The sequence below is a fragment of the Alexandromys fortis genome, unplaced genomic scaffold, assembly GCF_014885135.2.
Source record: "Alexandromys fortis isolate MF-2015 unplaced genomic scaffold, M_Fortis_MF-2015_v1.1 scaffold_70, whole genome shotgun sequence".
Lineage (NCBI taxonomy): Eukaryota > Metazoa > Chordata > Mammalia > Rodentia > Cricetidae > Alexandromys > Alexandromys fortis.
Genome location: NW_026067955.1, coordinates 6,643,338 through 6,663,790, shown reverse-complemented (window position 1 = coordinate 6,663,790; position 20,453 = coordinate 6,643,338). Strand labels below are relative to the sequence as shown.

Sequence of the window (20,453 nt, the reverse complement as noted above, 5' to 3'; positions counted from 1 at the left end):
AGCCATCCCTATTTCCTTCTTACTAGAGCCCCGTGCACGGGAGGAGAGGGGACTCTAGGACCTCACAGTCAAGTGAGACAGTCACTTACAGATATTCGCCCTCACAAAGGCACACACAATCACCAGGTGGCTGCAGGAACACTTGAGAATGTTCCAGGTTGGGGGTGTAGGTCTGAGATGGGTGGCCATGATGAGCAGGGCTTGAGGCTCCTCCCCAGGGCCAGCAGGGCAGCTACAGTGGGAGGAGCATCTGGGGGTGGTGCCCAGCGCATGAAGTCCTGCAGGAGGCTGTAGGCTTCTGAGGGAAGAGCTGGCAGAAGCCAGCCTGCTGAGGGGACCCTGCCAGGGGCATGCTGTAGAGGTGTGCGGGTTGGGGCAGGGCTGTTTTAACTTTACATGGGTCCCAGGGCATGGAAGTGGAAAGCTGGGCTATTGAGAGGACTTGACTCCTTTTGAAGCAGTCCCCAGCTGTCGTAGGAGAGAGTCGGCCCTCATGTGGCCAGTCTACCTTGAGGAGCACCTAGTCGAGGCTGTACAACCACAAAAACTACAAAATCCTCAGAGCTGCTTTGTGTCCCGTCATCCCAACAGCTGGCAGCTACATCAAGATGGGCCATGGTTTCTGCTGTGACACATGGCCAGTCCTGTTCCGGATCCTGGTCTGCATGTTCACACATGAGGTGCTGCTGCACTCGTGAGGCCACTGCGGCCATGTCATTACAGATGCCAGAGGAACAAACTGCTGCTCCTCAGGCCAAGTGGCACCAAAGCAAAAGCCCTTTGGGAGGCGGAGATTGACGTGGGCTCCTCTGAGGATCCCAGAAGAGAGAGTAGGAGATGACTTTTGAAGGTGGCACGGCCCCATAGAGCGTACCTAGGGCTGCTCATAGTGCCGGGCCTGGTGCCGGCTGGTCCTGACCTGTTTCGTGTCTGGGCTAGCCTGTCTCCGAAGGCTGCTTCTGTTCACAGGAAGGCTAAACCCTATGGGGCAGGGTGTGTGGGGGCCCAAAAGAAAAGGACCCAGTATCGCTTCCCTTGGAATCTGGCAGGGTCTGAGGACCTTAGTCCCTGGTGTGGCAGTGGAAATTGGGAGGAGGGGGCAGTGGAGGAGAAAGTCTTTCAGAGCTTCTGTATTACCCACTGACCCGCACACTCCCTGTCTCTGCAGACCTACAGCCAGTGACCTACTGTGAGCCGGCCTTCTGGTGCTCCATCTCCTACTATGAGCTGAACCAGCGAGTTGGGGAGACATTCCACGCCTCACAGCCGTCTATGACAGTGGATGGCTTCACTGATCCCTCCAACTCTGAGCGCTTCTGCCTGGGCCTGCTGTCCAATGTCAACCGGAATGCAGCTGTGGAGCTCACGAGGCGGCACATTGGTAATGCCCCCCCCCCACAACCACGGCTGCATCCTGGGGACACTGAGACACCCGCCCCCAGCACCAAGTGCCGTGGGACCTAGATGAGAGGAGGTGGGAGTGTGGAGTAGGCATTGTATAGATGTCACCTGAGCATATACACGGGACTTTGGCCTTCAAGTCCAGCTGCCTTCTTGCACTCTGGGCCTCTCCTAAGCATAAGGGGACATCCCCCACTGGGCAGAGCTCAATGTTTACATAACCGCTGGAGTGCTGAGCCAATTGAAAATTAATTTCTGTCCATCTGGGTTGGATTTAGGTGATGAAGGGAAAGCAAGGGTTGCACTAGGGAACCACGTGAAGCGAGGTCCCTATGGCAAGGGGCCAGAGAGGGCTGATGTCTCAGTAGCACCCTGGCTTCACCAAGGCACTTCTGTGCCTGCTGTTGGGGGCGGGACTAGAGCAGTGGGGTGGCAGCAGCTGTCCTCACCAGCCACTGTGGCAGTCACCACTGAGGTAGGTGATTACCGCTGTCCTCTACACAGGAGCTCAGGCTGGGACTGGGCACAGGCTCCTTCCCTTGCCACCTATTTCGGCTGCTTTAGGAACCCCAAGCTGCCCGTCACATTCTCCCACTTTACTTTGGGCTGGGTTCTGGGCTCCTCTTATCTGGAGCAGCCCCTTCCCCAGCTAGCCTTGTTGCCCTGTGGGTCGGTCCCTCTGACCCAGTGTCTCTTGACTTCCCTAGGGCGAGGCGTGCGGCTCTACTACATTGGAGGGGAGGTCTTTGCAGAGTGCCTCAGTGACAGCGCGATTTTTGTTCAGTCACCCAACTGCAACCAGCGCTATGGCTGGCACCCTGCCACCGTCTGCAAGATCCCCCCAGGTAAGCCCCTGAGGTGCTGCCTTGGGCCATGGCCCCTGGGACATGCCTGGGAAGGCTTTTTTACCTTCCCTCCACATTGGTGTCTGCATTGGTGACACTCTGTACCTGTCTGTCCTCTTGTACCATGGAAGCTCACGAGATCAGAGGTGCTATCTAGCTAATCTCTAACCCAGGGCACCCTCCAACTCCCACGGGTGTGCACTGGTGTCTTTCCGCCGGCAAACAGGAGATGCAGGGTCGGTGGCAGGAACTGGAGCAGGATGGAGAGTGGACAGGGATGCTCCTGCACGCACAGCTGTATAGACCCAGGCTATTCAAGATGAAGACGGGGAGTGTGACACAGGGCGCTAAGACCCAGGGAGAAATCGGGGAGGGCATCCTGGAGGAGACATTAGGTGCCAGGAGAGGTGGGGTAAAGTTTGTGAGGGCATGCGGCAGGAAGGACACCGCAACAAGGGCATAGAAACGGAGGGCGGGATACTGGCTGGAGGCGCCATGTAAGGCAGATGTTTAAAAGGCTTTCTGGATCTTGGGTGAAGGGAGGAAGTTTGGGGTTTATTCTGGGGAGTTGAGGGTTTTCTGAGGACCCCAAGAATGTCCAGGCTTGGACTCCACCACGGCAGAAAGCCAAAACACTCCTCATATATATATGGCCTGTGTCCGGGCCATTGCTTGGGATATGTGTAGTTAGCTCCTTTTCCCGTTTGTGCTTAGTAGGTGACGGTGGAGTGGTGGGTTGTGGCCGGGTAAACCAAAGAACACCGAGAATTTCAGCCTGGAATGGAGCTCTGCTTTGGCAGCTTTTGTGGTTTCGTTCACAAAGCACACTCACTTCTCTGAACTCACTCTTCCTCTCCAGTAGCCCCTGGGGCTCGAAGAAAGGTTCAGAGTGAACCACGCATCTAAGTCCCAGAGCTGGGAAGAAGCCACAGAAGGTTGGCCGACTAGTCAGTCGGGTGTTCAGTCTACCCGACTGTTGGCTCGGCTGGGGTGCAGCCCTGAGAATGGGTGTGGACTGAGCCTTGTTCTACCCACCCCCCTGGAAGCATGCAGGGGTGGAGGTGGAAGCTGGGTAGCATTCCCAGCCTGCCACCTACCCTGTCCACCTCCATCCCTGAAGGCTGAGGGGTCTCTGGTAGTGTCCTGTCAGCTTAGGGACGGTCAGGACCCTACTCCCCACCAGACACACCGGATCACAAGGAGAGGCAAGAGAGTCACACAGCAGATAGGGTCTCTGCTTGTTCTCTGGTTCCTGGCATGGACTTTGGCCTTTATTTTCTGGTCATGTTCTCTTGGCATTTGGGCAGTAGGGTTTCAAACAAGGTTTATTTTCAGTATTGTTTGTGCCTGTCTCTAGCTGTATTGTAGAGAATTAGGTACATGGTTGTTGTCGCGTTGGCCCAAGCTTGGAGAGGTCACCATGTGACTCAGCTCTCTTCCTCCACTCCAGCATGAGGCAGGGCCATCGGGGGAGCCTAGAGGAGGGTGCTTTCGACTTGAGAGAGTATCCATCCTTGTGTCGGTAGGCCCCACACCCACCTCGCTGCCCATGCCCTGCTGCTATACCAGTGAAGGAGCACCTGCGTCCAGGTGGCTACTACACCACAAGGCATTGGCCACCAGGCTCAGGTCCCTTGCCTCTCTGAACCAGAGTCCTGCCTCAGCCTCTCCAGACGATCCCTGTGTCATCCAAGCCTACTTCCAGGCTTCCTTCTTAGCATATGGCTCCCCAGAGCGGGAGGAGGTGGCACCTGTGGGCCAGCCTTTGGTGCCCCTTGCATGTGCATCTCCCTGCTAGAGGTGTGCAGATCAAGTGTAGGAATGGAGAAAGCCCATCCTTGCATGAGCACAGAGCAGGTGGCCACCAAGTGGAGCCACCGTTTGCCCCTTGAGGCGAGTGAATCGGGTCACTTGGGCGGGCCCAGGATTGCTGTATCTGACTGACTGTGGTTGGCAGGCTGCAACCTGAAGATCTTCAACAACCAGGAATTCGCTGCTCTCCTGGCTCAGTCTGTCAACCAGGGCTTTGAGGCCGTCTACCAGCTGACTCGCATGTGCACCATCCGAATGAGCTTCGTCAAAGGCTGGGGCGCCGAGTACAGGTCAGTGACTGAGCTGCTTTTATCAGGTGTTGGGGAGGAGCCAACTCTAGGCCATTGGCCTAGGTCCTCAGGGATCAGGGAGGCCAGGTATGGAGGCCAGGTACGGTGGCATAGTGGCTCAGCACTTCTCCAGCTTGGTCAGCATTTCCAGGCTCAGTGTGGGGACACTGGAATTGTTTTTATAGAGATGTGGGAACTAAAGCCTATAGAGAGAAAAGAACATGCATCAAGTGGAAATGACAAAGACATGTTCCATCCTGGCCTCTCCTGTGTTGACTGTCTCCCCGACACTACCACTGGCTCCATCACTATTAAACTCAACAAAGGAGGAGATTTGAGTGTTTATAAAGAACAACAACAACAAAAAAAAATTCCAGTTAGCACTTAAAACATGGCACCAGTAACAGCCAGGCCTACCTGGTCTACTCACGAGGCCCTCAGACCGTCTAGACTTGGGTTAATGAAAATCTAGTCTCCTTTCTCCATAGTGGACAGGAGCATTCTCGGAGGCAGGGCCACATGCCCTTCTGTTCCATGCCTCCTCCCCAGCTCCCAAAGCAGACAGACACAGAGGTACCCACACATCAGCTGCAGCCAGCGCCTTGCGAGTTCCTCGCCCCTTCTCTTCATTTTTCCAGATGTTTGGAATCAGTTGTTTTGCAGTCATTCTGCACCCTGGCCAAACCCATTTCGATACTGGCTCCAGGCCACCGTGCGTAATGAAATCCCGATGAGCGTGACTTATGGAAAGTCGGACTCCCAGCAAAGGATGGAGGTCAAATCCACCTTCTCTGTTTAGCTCTCAGAGCTGCTGTTCTTCCGGGGATGCCTCATGATGCCAGTGAGCCAAGCACTTTGGGCCCTTTAATCTGAAACCCAGGGAGGGTAACCAAGCAAGAACCCAAACGGTCAGACTGTGGAAGAACTTCCAGCCATGTTCTGATGACCCGGCCCAGAGGTCTGGCTGGAGAACTGTCTGGGCCAACCTTTTAGTCCAGGATTTACATCATTTAGGAAATGCGAGTGAAAGGTTAGAAAACTAATTCTTTAGAGCAAAATCCCCCAAGGCAAAGACCTGGGAGGCCCACGGTCTTCAGGCAGACACCCCAGGCTGAGTGGACTCTTGGGATAGTGGCCCTGGATGTGCTGGCAGAAAGAAGCCCCTCTCTAGGGCACTGTATCACTATGCAGGGTACCATGCCAGCACACCCCGTCCTACACAGCTCGCTGCGTCACTGCCGCCTGGCAGCGTGGCACAGCAGCTGAGTGGCGGGTGCGGCCCCTTCCCAGAACAGACATGCCCTCCTGCATTGTGGGCCAAACAGAGTAAGGTTTCAGGCCAGTTTTCTAAAGCAGCTGTAAGTGGGCCTGCATCCCAGTCCTCACCTCCAGCTGGCACCCGCATGCGGCCACAGCAGATAGCCTTTGCTCACTGGAGGCTTCTGGGAGCTTGCCTGCGAGCTGCGTCACCAAGTAGTCTGAATTTAGACAAAGTGCTCTGGAGGAAAAGAAACGTGTGGTGTGCCTTGGTTTTTCCAGTAATTGTTCCCCGGCTAGCTCTGCTGGTAAGATTTTCCAAAATAAGCTGTAGATGGGATTATAGCGGCACACTGGGGCCTGAGCATGTGGGCTGTCAGCGCTTTGTGAAAACACCCTCCATCAGACAGACAGGCGTGACAACTATGGGGCTGGCCCAGATTTGGGGAGGGGCTGCAGGTACCTACCCAGGGGCAGAGCTGGGAGCCAGGGAGACCTTCATTCTGGCAGGCCATACATGGGGGCCTGTCACAGTCCTCCTTTAACTCTGAGACACTCTCCCTCCAGCAGAAACTGACTCAAAGCCCTCCTTGGCTGCATTATTGGTACACCTCTTGGCAGTATCTAGCATGAAGAGATCTCTGGCTTGAGGCGGCAAAAAGCAGTGTCCTGACTTACATGTGTCCTTCCGGACATTTTAAAGTCTCCCATCTCTTCCCTCTCTCTGCAGAAGACAGACAGTGACCAGTACCCCCTGTTGGATCGAGCTGCACCTGAATGGGCCCTTGCAGTGGCTGGACAAGGTCCTCACCCAGATGGGCTCCCCCAGTATCCGCTGTTCCAGTGTGTCTTAGAGATACTGGGAGTGGAGGGAGTGGGCGGGGGAGGGTGGGCTTGGGGAAAATGGCCTTGGAAGAGAACTCCATCCAACTTGTTTTTGTCAAAGAAGACAACAAATTTCTCTCAACTAAGGCACCAAACTGTTTCTGAAACCACAAAAAAAAAAAAAAAAAAAAAAAAAATTCCCAGGGATGATGTTATGAACAGCTGTGTCTGCATACATGTGCCCCAGTTTGAAGCCCAAATCATGGCTGTCGCCATCTGACTCCTGTTCAATGTCAGAGAGCTGGGATGTGATCGTCAAAGAGGGAAGTGCCTTTCTCAAGGGCTGGAGTGTACCTTTGGAAGAGCATCCTGGCTTTTGGAATCCGTGGATAAAAACTCCAATGGAGCATGCCCTGTGCCGCCACTTCCACACACAGGGTGTGCCTGGTGAACCGGATGGCCTACAGTGGCACTCTCCCCGCCCTCAGAATGCAGATGGGAACATGCCGGTGGGTAAAGCTGGTGAGAGCCATTTCTTCATTACCCCTTCTCCCTCGGAAGGACCTGCCGAAGCTCTGCGTGGATGGGATGTATAGTTGTTGTCACAGTGCTCTCAGATACGGATGTTGTCCAAGTGTTCCCAGAAAGCGGAGAGGGCAGTGGTGGAGCGCATGTCCGAGCGAGGTGGCACCACACTGAATGTGTCTCTGAAAGCTGGCACTGTATTGGGGTGCATATGGTGTGCTGGTTTACGGAGCCAGTTGCATTAATGAAGTCACCTAGCACAGGCTCTTTGCAATGTCTTCTGTTTTATAAAGACAATGCTGTGTGTGTGTACATTGGCTGGAAGACCAGAGCAGACCCACCAACTGCTGCTTGCCCTGAGGTGTGGAAGCTGAGATTTCCAGAAGGTAAGACATCCCCAGGCAATCCGACAGGGGCAGATGAAAAAGGGCTATTACAATTATTTTACACCTTGGGAAATTGCAGGCTTGGCGCAGAGAGGCCTGTCATCTTCACTCTGGGATGTAAGATTCCCCAGCTTTGGTAAAGGACTGTCACCGAAAACTGCTGCAGTGATATTGTGCAGTGAGCACTGTTCCCAGTGGCAATGACAGAGAAAATGAGTATAAATTACTTCAACTGGAAAAAGAGTCCCTTTCCCTGCTTTAGTAGAACACAGCACACAGGATCACTACCTGCAATTGGTACTTTCTTCTTGGCTGCTGTTTCTGTTGTGAAATGACCATCCACGTTTTCGTATGGATTTCCTGTGGAAGTCCTGTCTTGTTCCAGAAGGGAAGAAAGTGCACCCTCCAATGTGACCAATCTTCTGATGCTTCAGAGACTCTGGGGCACATTCTGGTGTGTCTCCTGCAGACTCCTTTGGCCTCTGAAGCTCTGGGCAAGATGTTTCCAGTAGGCATGCTGTTCCCCAAGCCTCCTTCAAACACCTCCTCCGCAGGCTGCTGCTACAGAACCCAAAGGCAGTCCTGAATGCCCCCTCTCCTGAGAGGGCACAGACAGTGGCTGTGAACGCTGTGCCAGGCTTGAGACGGTCTGTGGACTGCTGCTTCAGACACAGGAAGTCCTTGGAACTGCCTGCATGTCACCCAAGCTCTGAGTCAGGCCCAGCACAAGGATGTTCTGATGGCTTCTACTGAAGACAGGTTCATGGGAACCTGTCTTGTCTACTTGCTGCCCAGTTCCCTAGGGGCTTCCACCATCATCCCCTAGGTGCCTTGCCCGGAGAAGAGCTCCACGCAGCACGAATGGAGCCATCCACAGCCTGCTCTGTATCCAGAAATGCACGGGAGCCTGCGGTGCTCAGCGAACGGCTACTCTGACTGCTGCTCCTGGGAGGCACAAAGTTGAGAGTATCTTTTTTTTTTTTCCTCTTCTTGCCAAAGGTTACTTCCTTGGTCCCCTCGCTTTATTGGCCAGTCGCTAGAGGATGTAGAAGGAAATTCTAGGCAAGTCCTCTCTGCATCCTGGAAATAAAAGGCTTTGGAATCTAGAATATGCCGCTCCATCGTGGAGAACACAGGTCCTTCGGGTACGAGTAATCTAAGTGTCCTCCCAAGTTAGCTTTCCATCTTGTCTTGTACGGACAGCACTTCTAAAGGACAGCTGGCTGCTGTGGCCTTTGAAGTGTGGTTCCTTCAGTTGCCCTAACCGCATGTGCTGTGCCAGCCTCGGGTTTCTGCTGACACTGACCCCATGGCTGGCGCTGGGCAGAGATCCTCCTCTTCAGCAGCCCAGGGAGCTAACTTTGTATCCTGCTCCTCCAACTTCACTCGGTGCGTGTGCAGGTAGCCCAGCCGTGCGGATTACAGGCCTGTGTCGGCATGTCAGTGCAGCTGGCCGCCTGCCAGGAGGCCTGTGGAAGACCTGGCATCTCGAGAAAAGCCTGGAGTGCACAGCAGGGACTCTCTTAGGAAGAACATAGGGAGGGCAAGGCTGCTGGCAGACTTCTCCGCTGTCCTGAGAGTGTGCTGTATTTATTTTTATTGTCAGTGATTCTTTGCCTACCCGTTAATGTATTGAAATGAGCCGCAGTGCTTCAGGGTGCTGTGGTCTTGCTCTTCTCCCATTTGCTTCTCAGAGATGGGATATATTTTTCAGGGCTTGATGTCTTCACTCTGACCACAGAAAGGTTTTAAGTAGCGTGTGTGGTCACGCATGTGCCTGAGTTGTCTGGGGCAGAGGCAAATATCTGACTTCATTCTTAGCCCCAAGCTGCCATTTCTGAATTTTTTCTAAGTCCCTGAGAGGCTGGAAAGGCACCTGCACCAGGAGGGCCACAGTCACAGCGCTGCACTGTATCTCTCACTGTGTGACGAAGTGGCTAGATGTTTGTGCCTTTACATTAGCTGGAGCCTGGTTGGAGTGCACTTGTATTTCCCATGAGTGGTCAGTGTTCCAATCACTTGGCCTCTTTAAGTAGTGGTCGTTACAGTGTTCAGCAACTTCCCAAGTGGGCAGGAAGCCACACACCAGGATGCGGATCAAACATGAAGATGTATGTGCATTGCTGATAGGGGTACTGGACGGAGAGGAACATGTTGATGCATGGCTATCACCTTCGAAACAGCCCCTGCAGCTGGCTCGTGTTAAGACAAAAGTGATGTTTAGCATTCTGCTGTATGCATATTTATGTAACAAGTCCTTAAAGCCATTCAGATGGATAGGTATTTAATTTCTTAAAGACTGTTGTGAAGGTTTCTCCCCCAGGACAGCAATGGGCAGAGCTGGAACACAGCCAGCCCTGAACACGGATGAAGGCTGCAGTGGCTTTTTTGGCTCCTGATCCACAAAAGTCAGACCAGACAGTCAACAAGTGGTGGCATGCGCGAACAGGCCGCTCTAGTCAAGCCCAGGCCCTCGAGAGTGAGCATGTCCTCTGCGCTGAAAACTTCACATAGAAATCAGAGCCATCTTTATCCCAGAAGCCTTTGCTGTTGCCAGGGCGGGTGGGCTGGTGTGGACTCTCGTGTGGGGATGCCTGGAGGCTGAGGTCGCTGTCACTATTCAGCCATCCAGGCCTTTAGTATCTTTGTAAAAAGCATGTATTTATAGTGTTTTAGATTTTTCTAACTTTTGTATCTTACAGCATTGTACCCCAATGTTAAGGAGCTGTGTCCCCTCTTCTTATAAGCGCCCTTCTAATAAACTTCTCACTGTAAAGCTCCTGGGGCAGGGGAGCAGTCTTATTCCTGCAGCTGTCTCTGGATAGACGGACTTAAAAGGGAGCCCGGTGAGGTCCTGGGGGCGTCAGAACTCAGCAAATGCAAATACTATAACACTGTGCCTGGCCCCACTGCCATGGTCTTCCAGGAATACCTGCCCTCGCTTCCTCACCAAGGGACCACACAGGACCAGCAGGGGTCCCTCAGATATGACACGGGTTCCACAGATACACACCCAGGCATTTGGCAAGTGACTGCAGGCTACTACCCCAGCCTCCAGCCCTGCTACTGCTTCTGGGCCTCCCCAGGCTGTCCTCTGCCATAGTGTCACTGTGTCCCCCATGCCACTATATCCTCACAGAGACACACAAGAATTACAAGACTCTCAGGAGGCAGGCAGATCTACAAGAGCTAGTTCCGGGACAGGCTCCAAAGCTACAGAGAAACCCTGTCTCGAAAAACAAAAAAACAAAAACAAAATTACAAGGAACCCTGTAACTCCCGAGCTGTCACTCTGAATCCTAAATTCAAAACAAGAATGAGACGTCAGCTTCTGTCCCGACTGAAGTTTCAGGAGATGTACCAAAATACCTTCCCCATCCTTCAGCTCCTCAGCAGCTCCTTGTGTTTCTTTGCCCCATCCCTCACCTCCTTGCTGAGGCTACAGTTGAACAGGCCCTGCCCCCTGAGCCTTCCTAGTTCTCCTTGGATCGGCCTTTTTCCTGAGCTTGCTCTCCTTTGTTCTCGGGTGTTCCCAGACTATGTGTGTGCTTTTGACAGTCTTCCATGAGTTCACCAAGCCTCGGTTTCCAGCCACATAAATGCTAGTGTCTCCTGTATCAGCCCTGAGCTTCCAACTTGGGGACAGAGGTCTTCTGGTCCATCAATTGTTCATGCTCACAAATCAGAAGACAGATTTACAATATGATCATTGCAGACCATCACCCTGTAAACTGTATGGCCAAAGTTATTGTTTTGGGCTCCCCACCTCCATCTATCTGCTCTCGAGTCTTCCCAGTCCCTGCTCAGCCCCTGCTCCCACCGCCCTGCATGCCAGCTTCTCCTAGATCTGGACCCCGCCCCAGCACCCTGATTGTTGCGGTTTCCAGTCTGCTCTAACAATCCACACAACCTATGTTAGAACTGTCCTGTAATGAAATGCCTGAGAGGATAATCTTAGTAGTGACACCATTTTGGCTCATGGTCTCAGACCTTTCAGCCCACAGTCATTTGTCCCTGCTGTTGTGGGCCTGTAATGGAAGGCGGCAAAGAGAGAGCGGGCAAGGGCATGGCCTCGATGACTGCGGTCAGGCCTACCTCAAATATCCCCCCAGTTCCCAACAGTGCCACGAGCCAGACAGCCTTTAACACGTGGCTCTTTAAGGGTGGCATTTCAAACCCAAACCAACATTGCCCACGGCAAATTCTAAGGTCATTCTATGATACTTGACCTTTGTTCCTGCCCAGCTCTCCACTCCTTGCTCTATCTCCAGTGCAGCAGTGGTGGGGCCTCCGGTGTCACCCTGTCTCCACGCCTGCCTGTGCTGCTCCGCCTTCCCATACCGTCTGCCTTTGACTGCAGCTCCTCCGACCCACACAGGCCAGCCCGCTGTGCCTGTGCCTTGCAGCTCAGCTCAGCTCTCCTCCAGGAAGCCTTTCAGGATCTCTGTCACCAGGCTCCTTGGCAGTGTGTTACCTGTGCCTGTCACCCCTTGCAAGTGCTAAGTCCCCTGCGAGCAGGGCTATGCAGTATCCTTCCTGTGGCTGGGTATGTGTACCCAGGGGCTCTGGGTTTTGCCTCAGTGCTGTGCCTTCTGCATCTTTCCACTGTGCTACTTCAGTGTGAGTCTTTTGTGTAACCCAAAATCCAGTTCCGGGTCACTGGCTATTACAGCTGTCCCACAACTCTAATTTGTGTCCCTTTAATTCAGGGGCACACGTGACACAAGGGCTACTATCCCGTATCTGTCTACAGCAGCAACCCTTAGTCACAGTCTGAATCCGCTCAGCCAGACTCCCCCTCCACGCAGCCGATTAGGTAACTGTGCACAAGGTCGCTGCCAGCCTTCTTGGAGTACACCCATGGTGGAGGCCCTTTCTGCCTGCAGCCTGTGGCCCCTCAGTCCTTCTAGTACAGGCGGACTCTTCTCTGCCACCAGCATTTTTCTGATGGGACTGCCCTGGGACTTGCCAGCATGCTTGTTTGGGCTCTCATTTCTATACCTCTATTCATGCCATGACTTACCGGAAGAATCTTTATGTTCTTACTTACCTCTGTGCCCAAATTCGTTATTCCTTTTAGCTGGAGTCCAGCATTACTTACCTGATTCTCAAAGCATGCTCCAGGAGTGTCAGTATCACCTAAGATGCTAAAAATGAGGCTTTTCAGGTCCCACCACACACCAGCTTCACCAGGAACAGGGTGGAACCTCTCAGGTGGTTCTGAATGGGCTCGCGTTTGGAAACGACTGCAGTGTAGGCTGCCTGCAACCAACCCTCTTCCCATTCTGCTTGGCCTTCTGTCATCTGTGACCTCGTCTTGCTTGCCTCTGGGCACCAGGAGAAAAGAAACTTCATTCTTAAGACCCGACTCCTCCTCGTCCTTGCTCATTCTGGTTCTGGCACCAGCAGCCACAGCCCATGGTGGCTGGTTCCCGAGTCTTTGTTTCGGCCTCAGCAGGGCAGAAAGACAAGTTTGAGGCCACCAAACTGTGCTAATGATCAATGCCTGCAGATTTCCAGGGATGAGCCATTGATACAGTCCACGTCCTTGAACTTGAGGCTGAATCAATGTCTCGTCCCACCAACATTTACCTTCATAAAGCACAGCACCTGAGCATTAACGAGCCCACAGCTCTGTGGCGGGAAAGCCACCTGGCTGGTAACAGAAGCACAAAAGCCATGATGGCCGCCACTTTCACAAGCTCAGCAGGGAGGATTCTGCTTAGCAAGCTGACCTTCTCTGCTGCTCAGGCTCTTGGTGGCAAGGGAAGGGGTATGTGAGCCACCGATAGTGCACGCGTGGGTCTGCACACTTGTCACCCCAGCTCTCAGGCAATTGAGAGTGCAAGGCCAGTCTGAGCCACGTGGCGGAACTCCATCTCAGAAACAAACAAAAAAAAGGGCTGGCAGGATGGCTCAGTAGGTCAGGGTGTTTGCTGTTAAGCCTGACAAGTCCACATCTCAAGAACCCAGATGGTGGAAGGAAAAAGCAAACTCCTTCAAGCTGTCCTCTGACATACACATACACAAAGCAGCACCCACATGAACACACAAGAAAAGGTAATCCCACACAAAGGTTTTCAGACCACCACCATCACAAAACACAAGCAAGCTTGTGTTCCAAAGATACAGTAATAATTTTAAGGCCAGGTTTTGAATCTGTTCTTTTCTTAAAAAGGCGGGGGTGGGGGGTGTAGAACCATTCAGTCAGTTGGAGACAGGAATGGGGCTCCCTAACATTCTAAAGAAAGGTGCCCATGACTGTCACTGGTTCTTTTGTTAACTGTTCATCCCACCATCAGAGGAACAATCCATCCAGAACCAAGCAAGATACTTCTCGACACTGGAACCTGCTTCACTCCTAGTAAAAACACAGAGCAGATGCAGGAAACACAAGACTCAGTGTGTGTTCCAGAGGGGTGGGGTGGGTCACTGAGCAGACACCAGCCGAGCTGCGCAGAGACTGAGCAGCCCTCAGGCCCATCCCCGGTTCAGCATACTGTTGAAGGCATTCGCATTTTCTCTCCCCTTTGGACTCTGGTACTATTTGATAATGATCTAATACTAGTAGATGGGCGTGTGACGAGCAAATCTGGGTCATCAGAACACTTGCTTAAGCTCTCCTTCAAGCAGAGCACTAATGAGCCAGAACCCCTGACCTTTCTAGATACGTTAAATTTAGTTTGCAGTAGCCAACACCCATGCTCAAAATAGTCCTCAGAGCCCACATCTTACCCTTCCACCATGATCCTTCTGCTTGCTACAGCATGCCACAGCAGGACAAGAGGCATACCTCATGTTCTCTCAATGGTCATTGTTCGGAGACCATTCCAAGAGCACTGGCTCCCCTTCCAGAGGACCTGGCTTCTGTTCCTAGCACCCACGTGGCAGCTCACAGCCATCTGTAAGTCCAGTCCCAGATGGTCCATTGCACCCTTCTGGCCTCCACAGGCACTGTATACCTGTAGTATACAGAATACAGACATACATGCAGGCAAAACAGCAGAGCATCTTTACCCACAAAATAAGAATAAACTTTAAGAAGATGGTCCCAAGGAACATGACAAAGCATGGCAAAGATGCAAAGATGTTTTCCCCCAGCTTCCACTGGGCACATACCTTCCTCATGTATGAACGGTTCCCAAAAAGGCCTGGTACTCTATGATCCCTGTGCCACATCCTACATTACTCAGCCATCTAAATGAGCCCAGCTTCCCCCAATCTGCAGTCTCTCTGGATCAGATGTGGCCAAGTTCTATAAATAGAGAGCAAGCCAGTTGGTTCTGTCAACCTTCTCATACTCTGCCATATTTTAAAATTACAAAAATAGCCATGCCTTCATCACTTTGAAATTATTACATAACATGATTGTCTCAGAGAAGAAAAATTTGACTCTTGTCTCTCTCTAGTTTCCAGAACTCATGGCTCATCAAACTCTGTGGTCACTTCTAACAGGCAAACCGTACCTGCCAAAAAAATGTGGGCCTACTATGTACCCAGTGCTGTTCTAGAAACGCAGCGGTAAAGTTTAAGACAGGAAGCCAGTCTCTCACCCCCAGCGCACTCTGGAGATCTAAGTTACATGCACGGGGTGTATCAGAAGGTAGCACCTGTTAGCACAGCATCAGCTCAGCAGCAACTCTGACCCTCAGCCAATATCCCTGACGATCAGCTGAGGTCTCAGAAGCAGGAGCAGACATCACACACAGGCAGACTCTAAAACATAATTGACAAAACTCTTTAGACACTTTGTGTGCCTACTACAGAGGACACCAGGCTTCCCCAAACATAACAATACACATTAGAGACTTTATAAATAAACCATCTTTTAATTACCTGCCTTTGTTTAGTCAGCAAAATCAAATACAGCTTTTTCTAGTCTACTTAGTAATCATGTAGCCTAACAAATTTTCTAAAATCTTCCATGTTTTAAGAAAAACATGTTCTGCCTTCTTGACAACTCAGAGTCAACTTCCCTAATTTTCCTTCTTAACCAAAGGCTAACGCACTCACTTCAAAGTTTCAGTCCTACTGAAGGGAGGGTGTAAACCCAAGCTCAAAGATACAAGATCGGTGTAGGGGGTAGGCACAGGGACTCAGAGCAAGCCAGCACCCACTGTTCTCTGGATTGCTACCATCACTGAGATGCTGTCTCCTCCCTGTGGTGGTTCTGGCCTGGCCAACCATCTGTTTTAAGTCCTGTAAGTGGTACCAGGGAAGGTGAACTTTGTTTCTGCTTGTGACCCACCCATGTTTCCCACGCTAAATCAGGACCAGCTCTCAGCCCATGATGGGCACCATCTATCACAGGCTGCACCTGCTCAGAAACTCCTCCCCAAAGAGTCTGTGATGGAATAAGGCTCTTTGCTGTACTTTACTCTCTTCTTTAAAACATTGCCTTGTGCTTCCCTGGCACTGATGCACTCAAGTACAATAAAGGAGAAGATGCCGGGCCCTGGAGAGGTGCAGAGGAGCCCACAGCCCTGGAGTAAACCATGGTGGTGGCTCAGGACTGTTTAACGGCTCACCTTCCCCCACTGCTCCGTTCAAGTGCTTTGACAGTGATCTCTGGCTTCCAAACAGAAGGAAGGAGCACTTGTCTTACTTTCAGAGCGTCAAGTGTGACAGCACAGCTCTGAAATCTCAAATATTCAGGGACAGCACTTGGTCAGAGCGCACCGTTGCCCGCATGTCAGCAGTGTGCTCAGAACCAGCACCGTGCTGCACTAAGGGCCCTTGTCCTGCAGCTGGGGAGAGGGGTGTTTTACCCTCCCCCCCTCCCGCCCCCAGAGAAGGAAACCTTTGCTTGTTTCTTATACACAGACATCTGACTTTTACTTCTTTGTGGCAGGAACCCAGACACTGAACTTCAAATGTCCATACGGGCTTGCTTAGAGACAAACCCAGAGCCACTTGTCCCCCCACCCACCGGGCGCACACTAGATCTATAGCTGCCTCCGTTTTTTCTCAACAACATCCACCTTAGCTCAGAGCCTGGCTCTTAGTGGGGACCAGGGGAAGTACACACAGGAAACGGCACAGACTCCCAACCTTCAGCCAGTGTGAATGCTGGCGATTCAGCAAAGAAGCAGGCCTCCTTATGGAGCCCAAGTTGGCCTCTGACCCCCAGGTGCTGAGATCACAGTGTGCTGACACCTGGCTCTCCTGTACAGACCTCTAAGACTCATTCTACCCTGGTTCTTAAAACGAAGAATAGAGATCCGAAGATGCAGATCTGAAGATGTCAATACTGTCAGTTCACTCCTCATTCACTCATGACCCAGGAACAAAGATGTCTCTATGTCCTTCCTAAAAGCCCACCTACGGGAACCCCACACAGCCAAGCGGCCAGCATGATGACGGCGATCTTGGCAGAGCAGGACCGGGTTGAGCAGGGAAGCACTTGGAGTGCACAGTGCTGGCATCAGTGCCAGGCAAACCCAGCAGGAAGGATTTAGTGCTCTTCGTCGGAAGAAAGGCCTTCGATCTCGTCTCGGTCTCCTCCTATGGCCATCCAGAAGGCTTTGGCCACCTGTGGAGTGAAGCACGGGACACGTTTCAGGCTAGCAGCTGACCTTCAGCCCACCCCATAGGCCACACGCGACCTGGCTGAGGTTTCCAGCAGCACACATTAAAATCCCTGGGCAGCCTTTGACCCAGACTTCTGTGCTAGACCCGGGCTAAGCCTGCGATCAGGGCTGCACATGAATGTGAAGGGTGGGGATAAACCCAGCTTCATTACTGACAGAAGCAAAAACATGAGCACGCAGTTGGCCTCAATGTCTGGAACGGAGCTGGGCAAATAAATGATGACACAGTTCATATAATGAGATGTCCGAATCATGTCAGTTTCCTGCCAAAAGCATGTGTTGCTTTGGTAATAACAAAACAAAACAGCTAGGAGTTTTCTGGCCTAATAGGAAGGCAAGTATCCCAAGTCTTGGAGAAGGCTCCATGTCACGTAACATATACTAAAGATATCTCAGTTTGACTGTAGCAACTGTGTTACTATTGTACAAATAAATATCCAGTTGGCTACAATACCCAGTGCAGCACTCACGGCACAGGTAAGACCTTTTGTAGATGAGAAACACCTGCTGTGTCTTCTTACCTTTTCTGCGTGCAACTTTCTTTGCTCATGAGGAAGTGTCGCAGCCTTGTCTAGGGGGAAAATAGATCTTGAGAAATTTGTCTAATAGCAGGAGAATCTGGAGTGCATGGGTGTGCTAACACTCGAAGAGGGTAGATGAGATTCTAAGACATATGCTCATGATACAGTCATTACAGCCATTAGAAAGCTCGAGTCTCCCAAATTTTCCAGATGGGATGTGAGTGACTTGGTGGGAATTTGACAGATGCTGTGATAATGAGACTCACTGAGGAAAAGAGAGACACTTAAGAGGAAAGGAAAGTGAATCAAGACAGGAAATTTTTCCCCCGGGAATTTTTACCAATAAAATGGTCCAATCTCCTAAACAGCTAAATTTCTCAAGCCCAGAACTCAGAATCCAATCTAGCCATTACAGAGTGAGATGCTACCACATAAACTAGAAAAGCATCGGCATGAAAGGATTGGGACACACGAGACAATTACCTTTCATTTCCTTCAACTTTGAAAAGAGCCTCTCGAAGTTCTCCAGATCTCCTCCTCCAGTGGTAAGACTCGCTAATTCTTGAATATCCAAGTCTAACATGGGGTCTGAAATCAGAGTTGGCCACACATGACTTACGTATGTGCTCGGTACAGTCAGCATGCCCTCGTGAGCATGGGCAACAGCAGAGCGCTGGCATGTGGTGCCAGCTTCACAGATTGTACAGCGGAGCCCGCTGGGCTGCTGGGGGCCCCCTTTCCAGTCTCACTGCACTGTGAGGAGGTGGAGGACACTGCTTCCGTTTAGCACCAGGGATCAAACCCAGAGCCTTGCACATGCTTGGGAAGCACTCTTCCACTGAACTACACGCTGAGCTATCCCTTAATCAAAATGGAGGACTTTAACCTACCAGGATGTACTTCCACTTTCCAATATCCCTGGAGGGCAGACTGCTTACTCCTGCTTGCCAGAGGCAGAAACTCAGATCACTGAGGCGAAATCATCTTTGAGGCTGTATCACCACTAGAGGTACAGCATTGACCTGAACCCAATTACATGGTGGTCCAATGCCCACAACCTTGACTGTAACAAGTTCTATCTCTATACACCTGTTCATACACTCTGACGGCAGGGATAGTGGATTTATCAGCCTTTTCATTTATCACACCGTCACCCAATTTGTCAAGTGCATCTGGGGTCAGAGTGTGTTTTAGTTCAGTGGTTGTTGGTGCACGAGGCCAAAGATGACATTTCTGATTTATCTGTACACAGAGATGGTAACTGAGATAGAGACAAGGAGAGAGTCACTTTGTGCTTTAAAAATATGTTAAAAAGAGGAATTTAGACGGTGCACTGAAGAAAGCAGTATTTACGGTTTGGGGAAAGGAGAGCAACCTTGCAAAGGCATGCAGGAGGGAAACCAGAAGATACTGCTGGGGAGTTGAGGGGGAGACACTGTCAGTGAGGCTCCGCCCACAGTCCTGAAGGCTGCTGCTCAGCAGAAGTGAGGATGGGGAATACTAGTCTTAGGGCACAGAGGCCACAGGTGGCCTTCACAGTCATTTGAACGTCAGAATGGGAATGAAAGCAAGAGGAGCTAACTGAGTGGACCAGTCTAGTGCCGTTCGTGTTCATTTTCTCCTCCATGTTTAAAGTCAGTTCTCCCCTCAGTGTTTTCTGTCCTGGTTGGTGCCTGTCACCTCTAGGGAGCTCATGAAGGAACTTACCCACAATGCTGTCAACCTGTGCACCTGCTGAGCCACATGCACCACCACGATGGCCCTGAAGGGACTCTATCCTCTCAGCTGCTGGCAACCGGGCCTGCTGCTGAGGGGAAATACACAGAAGCAACAATTTAACAGTAAGCTATTTCAGTGAAAAATCCAAGAACTCACTCTTCCCATCCCCAGCTAAAGCAGAACATGAAGGAGGAGACAATAGGAACGAGGTCACATTCAAACACAAGGCTGCAAAGTCACTGTTATTTCCCTCAAGGAACAACTGGGAAATGTTACTACAGGCTACTAAAACATGTTTGGTTTGCCTCATTTAAGATCCATGTTATGGGCTGACTGACCCAGGGACCTCAGAATGGAGCTACTGAGGACAGGTGTAAACCGTCTGTCAGTTCACTCAGGGTTGACTTGGGACCTTGGTAAACAAGTACTGAAAAAGACTCATTTTTATTTTCTACATAAAGATCTGAAAGTAATATTACGCTGCAAGGAACCCTTGTAGACTTGAAAAGTGCTCTAGCAAAAACTCTCCCTGCTACCCCTGAGGGAGAGCCTGCCGTGGGGGCTGGACGAGTCTCCCCTCAATGGGCCAGACACAATGGCTGCTGAATTCTCCTCTGCTGCCTCCTAAATAGAAACTAAATAAATGAAGGCTGTAGAGATCCATAATAACAAAGATATTAAAGTCAAAGAAGAGAAAAGACCCGGAAAATTCTTTACCTCTGAGTGACAGCTCTCTGCTGATCCAATGCTGCGGTTTGCTCCAGCCAGCGAGTTGAGGAGGCTGAAGCCTTGGCTCCTGTCTGAAGAGAAGACATCAAGAGTGCTGTTGCTTAGGCTTCACACTGTGAAGTGACAAGCAAAGGTTCACTCTGCTAAATCCCACCTCTCACCCTGCTGGTCTAGTCAGGCGGAGGTGGCGCACGCCTTTAATCCCAGCACTTGGGAGGCAGAGGCAGGTGGATCTCCGTGAGTTCAAGGCCAGCCTGGTCTACAAAGGTGAGTTCCAAGACAAGCAAGGCTACAACGAGAAATTCTGTCTTATAAAAACAATAAAAAAGAGAGAAAGAGGGAGAGAGAGAAAGAGGGAGAGAGAGTTTGGATCTGAAATGTACCCTGAAGGCCTGTGTGTTCAAGGAGGTGGCAGGACTACTTGGAGGAAGTAAGGTGACTGGGTCATGTCCTTGAAGGGGATGCTGGGATGTGGGCCTCTTTTTTTGCTTCCTGGCCACCATGAGGTAATAGTCATCTCTACCACACAAACCTACCGTGTTGTACCGTGGGG

The 20,453-nt window shown here is 51.4% G+C and overlaps 2 protein-coding genes across 13 annotated transcripts in view; one reads left to right on the top strand and one right to left on the bottom strand.

Annotated features, from left to right (window-relative positions):
* Positions 1–10,599, top strand: part of Smad3 (SMAD family member 3) — a 111,347-nt gene extending 100,748 nt beyond the window's left edge. For 2 of the 3 annotated variants that reach the window (XM_050151757.1, XM_050151755.1), the window contains exons 6-8: positions 1,169–1,381; positions 2,109–2,246; positions 4,204–4,771. In XM_050151757.1, coding sequence (XP_050007714.1) covers positions 1,169–1,381; positions 2,109–2,246; positions 4,204–4,736 — 884 coding nt within the window. In that variant the 3' untranslated portion in view covers positions 4,737–4,771. Of the gene's footprint in view, positions 1–1,168; positions 1,382–2,108; positions 2,247–4,203; positions 4,772–6,335 lie in introns of those variants that run through there. The other variant, XM_050151756.1, reaches the window with a different exon arrangement.
* Positions 8,272–20,453, bottom strand: part of Aagab (alpha and gamma adaptin binding protein) — a 46,491-nt gene continuing 34,309 nt past the window's right edge. The window contains exons 7-11 of one of the 10 annotated variants that reach the window (XR_007593519.1): positions 19,889–19,967; positions 19,160–19,259; positions 16,663–16,873; positions 14,895–15,057; positions 8,272–14,303 (exon numbers count right to left, since the gene is read on the bottom strand). Coding sequence is in view for 9 of the 10 variants with exons in the window: in XM_050151763.1 (XP_050007720.1) it covers positions 14,955–15,057; positions 16,663–16,873; positions 19,160–19,259; positions 19,889–19,971 (497 nt within the window). In the remaining variant the exon portion in view is untranslated. The other 9 variants (XM_050151758.1, XM_050151761.1, XM_050151762.1 and 6 more) reach the window with 9 other exon arrangements.